The sequence below is a fragment of the Festucalex cinctus genome, chromosome 1, assembly GCF_051991245.1.
Source record: "Festucalex cinctus isolate MCC-2025b chromosome 1, RoL_Fcin_1.0, whole genome shotgun sequence".
NCBI lineage: Eukaryota > Metazoa > Chordata > Actinopteri > Syngnathiformes > Syngnathidae > Festucalex > Festucalex cinctus.
In genome coordinates this window covers 68,671,989-68,682,615 of record NC_135411.1, presented here as the reverse complement: position 1 = coordinate 68,682,615, position 10,627 = coordinate 68,671,989, and the positions used below count along the sequence as shown (strand labels likewise).

At 39.1% G+C, this 10,627-nt stretch overlaps 1 protein-coding gene across 1 annotated transcript in view; it reads right to left on the bottom strand.

Moving 5' to 3' along the window:
• Window positions 1-4,382: 4,382 nt before the first annotated feature.
• LOC144005948 (MAGUK p55 subfamily member 7-like) overlaps window positions 4,383-10,627 on the bottom strand; it is a 256,397-nt gene continuing 250,152 nt past the window's right edge. Inside the window, exons 17-18 of the mRNA XM_077504465.1 lie at window positions 9,393-9,536; window positions 4,383-4,613 (exon numbers count right to left, since the gene is read on the bottom strand). Coding sequence (XP_077360591.1) covers window positions 4,383-4,613; window positions 9,393-9,536 — 375 coding nt within the window. The remainder of the gene's footprint in view (window positions 4,614-9,392; window positions 9,537-10,627) is intronic.

The window sequence follows — 10,627 nt, the reverse complement described above, 5'->3', positions numbered from 1 at the left end:
TTCGTAGCTCACTTCCTGTTCATTTTAGCATATGGGTCCAAGAGACCTTTTTGTAGGTCTTGGGCTCCCTCATACACCTAAAAATTTTCGTAGATCTTGCTTAAACGTACAACCGGGGCTGCTTCATTAAAAATTCCTAGGGGGCGCTATTGAGTCATTTTTGTAAAAATAGCACAATCAACAATAAAATATTGTTCATTTTACCAGGCCAGATGTGTGTGCCAAATTTCATGAGTTTCTGCGCATGTTTAGACCCTCAAAACTGGTGTTGTTTTCTTGGCAAACAGTGCTTAGCCACGCCCACAGCGATTCGCGAAAACTCACAAACTTCGTGTTGTGACATCATGAAGGCCGAATCCCTCATCTGAGCAAATATGAGGTAGGTCCAGTTAACGTGTTTGGAGAAAAACGTAGAAGAAAATTCGTAAGAAAAAAAATTACCACTAGGTGGCGCTATCAGTAAGATGAAATATAAGTTAATAGATGTCTTTAGGGCTGGACTCTCATCAAATGTGTGAAATTTTGAGAAGATAGGATCATCTCGGTCAAGTTAATGCAGCTTTTATTGTCACGAAAAATCTTCAGACTTTGCGGCACCGTAGCGGCCACGCCCTTTGGCGAAAAGTTACAATATTCGGTGTGGGGCATGATCAACATCTTAAGGCTTTTCTGACCAATTTTCAACTGTATCTCTTCAACGAGCTCAGCGCAGTAGCTAAAAACGTAAAGTATGACATTTATTGTTACCACTAGGTGGCGCTAAATGTATAACTGAATTTTATCATATAGATGTTTTCAGGCCGTGACTATTACATTGCCTGAGAAGTTTGAAATTTTTTGGAGCTTGAACATGGGAGTTATTAAGCATTTGCTCTTTCTGGACAAATGAAATTTTAAAGGCAATATTTGATGCCCCGCCCCCATCATATAGTATTTCGAAAAGGCAAGACATTTTGCCCAGTTGTTCTCTCACGTCTTGAGATGATAAATGCCAAGTTTGAAGTTAAATGGATGAAAAATGTTTGCAGAGGGGGAAAAAGCATGACCACAGTGAATGTGCCAAAATAGGCCAAAATTGGACATTAAAAAATTCATAGCTCATTTCCTGTACATTTTAGCTACATGGTCCCAATAGACTTTTTTGTGCAGCTCGGGGTGCTACACGTGCCTGCCAATTTTCGTTGCTCTAGCTCAAATGTGCCGGGCTTGGTTTTTATTTTTCTACGCTAGGGGGCGCTATAGAGTCGCGTTGTTATGACGACTTCATAATATCAAATTTTTCGCCGGGCCTGAGGAGTGTGCAAAGTTCGGTGAGTTTTCGTGAATGTTTAGGTACCCAAAATCGGGATCGTTTGCGGAGAATAAAGAAGAAGAAGAAGAAGAAGAAGAAGAAGAAGAAGAATTTTTACAAAAACAATAGGGACCTCGCAGCGGTCGCTGCTCGGGCCCTAATAATAATAATAATAATAATAATAATAATAATAATTTTTACAAAAACAATAGGGACCTCGCAGCGGTCGCTGCTCGGGCCCTAATAAGAAGAATTCCTACAAAAACAATAGGGCCTCGCGGCGGCACCGCCGCTGCTCGGGCCCTAACTAGAGCTGCGAGCAGCTATAAAGGGCCCTCGCAACCCGTGCCACGTTGGGGTATTTGCACGTCGGGTACTGGCACGTTAGGGTACTGTTTCATAAGAAACCGTCTAAATTGTAAATGTTTTTGCCATGTGTTTGTGTTTGTTCACATTGCTATGGAATACTTTGTCTAGGTATTCGGCTGATAGGTATGCCTCCCAATATTCACACATCTAGCTGAATCATATATAAAAAAAAATTATTTGCAAACAATGCATCGCTACAGCAAAGGCGTGCGACAAAATAAAAAATTTCAATAACTTTTCATCTTAAATATCTTAAGATGAAACGCGCCAAAGAATATATGATGCCTATAAAAGGCCCCAAAAATGGCAACAAATACCAAAGTTAATCAAAATGGCAGACTTCCTGTTTGGTTTAGCATATGGCTTTAGAAACTTTTTTGTAAGTCTTAGGCTGATAGGTATCCAAATTTTTTCACATCTAGCTGAATCATACATTTCCAAAAGCTTCATAAAAATATCGAGATGGCGCTATTGAGCCATTTATTGAAAATTGCGGAAAAACTCTCAAAAATGTTATTTTTTTATGGCAAGTTTGATGTGTGTGCAAAGTTTCATGAGTTTTCGCATGTTTAGACAAAAAAAAAAAAAAAGCAGCATTTTACTTGGCAAACAATGCACCGCTATGGCAACGGCGTGCGACAAAATAAAACACTTTCGATAACTTTGCATCTTAAACATCTTAAGATGAAGCACACTAAGTTTGAAGACAGTCGGATAAATTTTGTAGGAGGAATTCGTTAAAGTATGACCCCTAAAAAAGGCCACAAAAAATCGCTACAAATCCCAACGTAAATCAAAATGGCGGACTTCCTGTTGGGTTTAGCACATGGCACCAAGAGATTTTTTTGTACATCGTGGGCTGTTACATTTGTCTCCAAATTTTCGTAGCTCTAGCTGCTTCGTACAACTGGGAATGCTTCATTAAGAAGGAATTTTTTCCTTTGCAAACTGTGCATGCCACGGCAACAGCGTGCGATGAAATAAAAAGCTTTCAATAACTTTTCATCTTCAACATCTTAAGATGAATCACACCAAGTTTGGAGATGATCGGATAAACTCTGTAGGAGGAGTTCGTTAAAATAAGACCCCTATGAAATGGCCCAAAAAATGGCAACACGTTCCAAAGTAAATCAAAATGGCAGACTTCCTGTTCGGTTTAGCATATGGTTCAAAAAGAGTTTTTTGTACCTTGAGGGCTGTCACATATGTCTTTTTTGGTAATTTTGGTAACTCTAGGTGAAATGTACAGCCGGGAATGCTTCATTAAGTAAGAATTTTGAAACACAAAATTTGATGCCTCGCCTCTGGCGGACTTCCTGTTAGGTTTAGCATATGGCACCAACAGGCTTTTTTGTAGATCATAGTCTGTTACATATGTGTACCAATTTTCGTAGCTCTAGATAAACATACCACCGGCAATGCTTCGTTAAGTAAGAATTTTGAAACTGTAAATTTGATGCCCCGCCACCGTCATATAGTATGTCAAAAACTTTAGATTTTTTTACCATGATGTTGTCCCAGGTGTTGAGATGGTACAGCCCAAGTTTTAAGTCAATCGGGTTAACCGTGTAGGAGAAGCGGGCAAAAGTATGACCCCTGTAAATGTGCAAAAATGGGCCAAAATTGGACATTTAAATACTCATACCTCACTTCCTGTCTATTTTAGGGTACACATATCAAAGAGGTTTTTGTTCATCTGGATGTGCTACAGGTGCCACACAATTTTCGGAGCCATAGGACAATCGTAGCGGGACAGGGATCCGTTAAACCTATGTAGGTGGTGCTACAGAGCCATTTTTCTGTTATCATGTATGGCGACTTTAAAATATCACATTTTTTGCCAGGCCCGATCTGCGTGTAAAGTTTGGTGAGTTTTCGTTCATGTTTAGTGCCTCAAAAATGTGGTTGTTTGCGGAAAAGAATAATAACAAAGAAAAAGAAGAAGAAGAAGAAGAAGAATTCCTTCAGGAACAATAGGGACCTCGCAGCGGTCGCTGCTCGGGCCCTAATAAGAAGAATTCCTACAAAAACAATAGGGCCTCGCAGCGGCACCGCCGCCGCCGCTGCTCGGGCCCTAATAAGAATTCCTTCAGGAACAATAGGGACCTCGCAGCGGTCGCTGCTCGGGCCCTAATAAGAATTCCTTCAGGAACAATAGGGCCTCGCAGCGGCACCGCCGCTGCCGCTGCTCGGGCCCTAATAAGAAGAATTCCTACAAAAACAATAGGGCCTCGCAGCGGCACCGCCACTGCCGCTGCTCGGGCCCTAATAATAAGAATTCATTCAAAAACAATAGGGACTCGCAGTGCCACCGCCGCTGCCGCTGCTCGGGCCCTAATAATAATAATAATAATAATAATAATAATAATAATAATAATACTTTTTACAAAAACAATAGGGACCTCGCAGCGGTCGCTGCTCGGGCCCTAATAATAATAATAATTTTTACAAAAACAATAGGGACCTCGCAGCGGTCGCTGCTCGGGCCCTAATAAGAATTCCTACAAAAACAATAGGGCCTCGCAGCGACACCGCCGCCGGTGCCGCCGCTGGTCGGGCCCTAATAAGAATTCCTTGAAAAACAATAGGGCCTCGCAGCGGCACCGCCACCGCCGCTGCTCGGGCCCTAATAAGACATAAAACTACAAGCAGAAATTGTAGCACGACTTTCGAAGTGGCGGTGTGCAATATGACACCCCCACATTCCCCAGTGACCGAGAGTTCAAATCCAGCCGGCCAAAAGGCCACAACTCCTCCTCGCCTTCGTTGGCGAAGAGCGAAGCCACTCTGCAGGAATCCAGCGGACTTCTGCCTCCTGAAGCCGCTGCAGGTATGCCTTCAGTTCTCTGAAGGCCATGGCGATGTCTCCGTTAACGATCACCTTGTCAAACATGTGACCATGCTGGGCCTCCATGGTTTCGGCCAAGTGAATCATATCTTCAAAATCTTCCTCCTGTGGAAAGAAAACACTTGACTCTTTATTTTGTTATGAGGATGATAGATGGGGTTGTCATCAAGTCTAGGCAGTTGGAGACTTCAGTGTCTATACTAGCGATAGACCGATATGGTTTCCTCAGCGCTGATAGATATTTCAAGCCGATATTCATTTGCGGTAAAAGAGAAAATATTTGTCAAAATTTTACAAATTAACTTTGTTTAAACGCCATTAAGCATGTTTGTTAAAACATTTCAAATTTTCAATGCTTTGAAGGTTTTTCTTTTAATTTTAAACATATAAGCATTAGACATCTTTGTTTAAAAATAAAAAATAAAATATTGAAGGGAGCTTCCAGGGTCATCAGGATGTGTTAACGCTAAATTAAAAATTAAGCAAGTAAATGATTCCCTAAAATTTGCTACTGTAAATAATTTTGCATAATTTTAACATAATTTCTTAATTTCTTTTTTTTTTTTTTTTAGATTTTTTTTTTAATAAAAAGTAGGGCTGTCAAAGTTAAAGCGTTAATAGATTAATTAATCACAAAAAAATGACGCATTAATCACATATTAACGCAGATTAATCACACTATTTTTTTTCTGACCGCGCTTGAGCCTTGAATGTAACCGTGGATGGTTACATTGAAGGCTGCGCAGGTCAGTGATTAGGTCAATGCACAGCATTTCCTACGCCTGTTGTTCCAAGATGAGCGGGGTGACTCCAATTGGTGTGCTTGGTGGTAAATTTTGCTTTAAAAAACACCCCGACTTTAGATAAAACAAAAGTAATTTGAATTTAATTCATTAATTAATAATTGCTGAATTGCAACCAATTGATATGATGCTGTTACGTTTTGAGCAATACACGCATGCATGCAATTGCGTACATCAGGGGTGTCAAACTCATGTTAGCTCAGGGGCCGCATGGAGGAAAATATATTACCAAGTGGGCCGCATCGGTCAAATAACGGTATATAACTTAAAAACGGGTGCCGTAAATTATACGCAGATTTTTGCTATTTGTGGGCCAGCCCTAAATTACGGAGCTCAACTGTCATGATATTGTTCCAAAAAAAAAAAAAATATATATATATATCTATATATATATATATATATATATATATATAAATGCAAATGGAACGCGGCAACGCTGAGTTCTGGACGTGTTAAATCACATGCGTTGCATATATATTGTTCCCAGAATGCATTGCGTAGCGCAGTTGTTTTATTATAACATTATATTACATTCTATTATATTATTATTATATTATTATTATATTATATTACATTATAAAGATGCTAATCCTTGTCATATCTATTTGTGTTACGAGTAATTGAATTTGTGTCGTATTTAACACGTTTGTTGGTCTATGATTAAAAAAAAATAATAATAAAAAAAAAATAAAAAAATAATAATAATAATAATAATAATAGTAATTAAACAAACTGTACCTTTAAGTTGTGTGTAAAATAATGACATCCTGGACGATTCCCCTGTACAAGTTGCATTGCTCATCTGAGGACTGCTTGTGAAATTACAAATTTTATATATTTTGATTGTGGCCGGCTGATTAATTAATCCAACATTACTATTTTTTTTTTTTTCAAGCTTTACAAAATCATCTCGCGGGCCGGATTAAACCCCTTTGCGGGCCTGATCCGGCCCGCGGGCCTTATGTTTGACACCCCTGACGTACATGCATTTAATCAATGTTTGCAAATGACATTCAGATCATAAAATTCGTTAATGTCAAAATACTACGGTATTTTGTATTTATTTTATATTAGGAGAATACACAAGTAATTTATCTGTGTAACAACTATTGCCTAGGTCCATTCCACCCTCTAATTTTTTTTTTGTTTGCTTCTCTTGAAGCAAATTCTCTGCAGTGCATGAATATGCCAATGCCCAGACAGGATCCAGCCTGGTCAGCTCTACAGGTGGTCCTTGCCACCAACAAAACTCTTTTGAAGCCGCTGACCAGGTGACAAAGGAATTTATGCGTCTGCCAAAGGAGTGTATTTCCAGCAGTCTGCTCGGAGCCCGAACAAATGGCTCCAATGGTTTGGAATACACAAATGACCGATCAAAGGAATGTTCATGACTTCTTACCAATCACAAAAGGATACTCTGGCGCCTCGCCCTTCCTGGAACGTCTAGATGGAGCAACAACACCTCCAAGTGGCGAAACTTGGAACTATCCTTAGTGACAATTCACATAAGTAACCGCATTTTACACATTTATATCATGATAATTCTTGACAGACAACTGAACTACGAATGATTCATGTTATATCTTTGTGTGTATGAACATCCTATTTCATGTGTACTCCATAAAGAATGAAAGATAATCAATGTCTCTCAGTTCAGTCAGATTAGACAAGTAGAAGTTACCTCACAAGTTAGTTTATGATGCATTAATTACAATGTGTGTTAAACGGGTTGTGTGGGAAAACTGATTTGCCAGACTGACCAAATTTAATGCCAAATTATTAATCTTTTTAATAATTTTCCTCTGAGAGTCTGCGCGAGCGAACAGAAGGGTGTGCCTTCACCTGCTCGCCCCACCCAGAGACTATAAAAACACGAGCAGACCACTGCCCGTTCTCTTCTCTCTTCTTTTTTTGCCCTCCTGCTCTCTTGCCTGTTCCTGCTCTCACAAGCCTCTTCCAAAAAAACTCTGGCCCGACTTGCAAGTGGGCCAGCCAGGCTGCTCGAACTCTTTTGTCTAAGAAACTTGCAAACCACGTGGCTTTTTCTTTCCTGGCAGGATCCGTTAACGAGATCGGATCCTCGCGCCACGCCACGCCAAAGCAAGTGCAAACTGCAACGCTGACTAAAGACTCTTTTGGTTTTTTTTGTTTATTTTTTTTTGTTCCACTATCGGTGCTTACCCGCCCGACCTTCGCGGCCCCGGGGTACACTTGCAACGTACCCCGGACTCAAGGTTGCGCACCTCAGCCGCTCAGCACCTCAACTGCTAGTCGGTGGTGCCCCGCCGCGGTGCTAGCTCACCTCCAACGGCTGGCCTTCCCCGTACGCAGGCGCGTACTGACCGAGCTGCAACACCTGAGCTCGGACAGCTGCCCAGCAGAACCAACCTCGCCAAGTCGACCAACCAATCAAGGGACGAGCCGCGCAACTACGTCAGGCCCCTGGCGCGGCTCCCTCGCTAACCTGTGGAATAAACCTTTTTTTTTCCTTGCATTTTTCAACGAACATTGACTCTTTTTTCCCCCTTGTCAAAAAGGCCGCCACTTCTGTTCGTTGCTACGCAACTCCAGGGCTCGTAAGTGCGCTTGATTTCTACCTCGGCGTATCCACTGTGTGCCACTTACGTTTGAAACATCACAAATCTGGCAGGTCAAATTTTCTCTTTTCCCTGTTTCTTTATTCATTCGCATTCCTTCCTTATTTTCATTCGCTTTATTTTATTTCTTTTCTTCTGACGGTAGAATAGTTAGATAGGCAGTATTTTGATTCTGTAGTGTAGCAATCGTGAATAAATGCATGTTTTATAAACTTTATTCCGCCTAAGTCATCTGTGTTTCCGAGTGGATTATTATTCTTTTGTTAGTACAACGAACCACTGAATATCGAGTGTGGCGACTTTAGATTATCAATGACTGATAAAAGAAGGATTTTGGTCGTTGTTTGCTCCTGTTAATACAAAGCAAAACAAACGTGGTGCCCCAGAGGTTATTGAGGTAAATACAATTTACCTCTGTAACGTCCAGATTATTAATTCGTCCAAAAGACGACCCAATTATCGCTACAGCTGATTAATAAAAGTGTGATTAATCAGATTAAAATTTTTAATCGTTTGACAGCACTAATAAAAAGTGTAGGTTGTTTCCAGTGTCAGCATCATCTTTTATAAATTAAAGTACAAATTAAAAAAATAAAAAATAAAAATAAAAACATAAAAAAAATAATGATAATGTTTAAATGAAAAGTTACTGTATCTCACTTAGCAACAAATGTATGTGAATGTAGCTAATTTTGGAATTTCGTCAGGGTTCGTAAAAGGTTTCAAAAGATCTTTGCAGACAGTGAAAAATTGTCTGAGCATGTTCAAAATTGCTTTTCGACAAGTAAAATCTGTCTGTGAAAATCTTACAAATCCTGATGAAAACCCAAATTTTGCTACGTTTGCAAGCATTCCCCGCTCAGTGGGATACCAGCTATACTGGCCTTCAGAGTCTGAAAAAAGGCCGGTGCCAATGTTTGTCAAAATGCCAAATATCAGCATCGACAATCGGCCCGGCTGGTCTATCACTAGTCAATACACTAAAACTCAAATATGTCATTATATGACAATATGATACAATTACCACATTTAATTACTATTTTAATGATAGGTAGCTACTTTTGGTAGCAAGTCAAGGAAAAGTTTTGACAAGTTTGTGAGAGTTGAGGATCGGAGATCATTTCACACCAAGCAGAGGTGGGCATCGTCATTGAACGGAATTGATGATGAAAAAATGCACAGACTGAGCACGGAGTAAAGCAGGATTACTTCTGTCATATGAAAACACCCACTTTTCTGGGAATGAAATATTGCTCACTTAAATTGCAGCACAAATATACATGACATCATTGTGCGATAGAAGAAAGTAACACACTCATTTGAACTATAATATTAATTCATAAAAGGCATACCACCCATGAAGCAGCCCCCTCGTCTCTTAAATGTCCCTCATGTGCAAGGTGTGTCAGGGTTTTGTGACCAGTACATCACCATGCTTGTCCAAGATGTGCACTTGACTGCACACAGCAAATTTTATATGTTACCGAGAACATTCTGACTTGGTTGGGGTCCTCTTCATCACAGATGAACTTTGCTCTTCTCCTGGTGAGGCGCAACTCCTCAATACGCGGGGGTTTCACAAAAACCACGTAGGGTTTGAATTCAAGTGTGTAGATTTGCTTCAGTTTCTAGTGGGGAAAGGAGCAAATTTGTTTGTTGAAAAAAAATGAAGTGAAGCCTTGTGGTACTGTATAATCACATTATGAAATGGCAGTGCTGAAAAGCATTTATATAGTACTGCACAATGGAACCTCTAAAGTCGAATGTTTCTGCCAGGGACCTACATACAGTGTTGCCACAGTTACCTTGAAAAAGTAACTTAGTTACTTTACTGATTACTTGGTTTTAAAAGTAACTAAATTGCGTTACTGATTACTTGATTTTAAAAGTAACTAAGTTAGATTAAAAGTTACTTTTTTAGTTACTTTCAGCAGCTGCCGATAACACCATCTCAACATAAAAATAATGCAGTAGAAACGGAGTTCCAAATACTTTATTGAAAGTGCATTTTTAACATGAAAATAAAGTTTTTTTTTATGAAAAACAAAATAGGCAGTCTCTCTTGACTTCTTGTAACGTAAATACTTTTTATAAAACAAAAAATAAAAATCTATCCAGGTTGAAAATGAAAATCCCCTAAATTCCTCTATTGTTTGTTTGTTCCGCTATTCCAGTGTGTACACATGTATCAGTTTAAATATTTATTAGTAGTTATTGACAGTTATAATTGTTTTTTGGTTTGTTTGTTTTTTCTCTTCAAAATAAGGTTCAGGAAAACAAAAGGTTGATAATTTAATGTTAAATATAAATATTTAACCTTTAGACAGACACCAACACAATTAAACAGAATATTTGCACATTGTGAAGTATTTCAGAAACATAAATTTAAGACATGAAATAAACCTACCGTCCAGCCAAAAGAAATATGAAGCCACCTTATGGAACAATAAATCTATAAACACATTTTAACCACTTAATATATGCAAAAATATTTCCAAAAGTTCATTTCCCTTTTTAATCAACAATTTTTGTATTTAACATTTTTTTTTTCTTTTGTCATCACTTTCATTTTTGGTCAATGTATGACATCTTTTTTTGTTTTTTTAATCTGAGACACGATGATGACCACAGAATCACTACTGTTTATATTTTGTTTTTTGGGCTGTCGTAATCGCGGGCACGTCTCAGTTCTCCTATCTGCTGCTCATGCTAGTTGTAG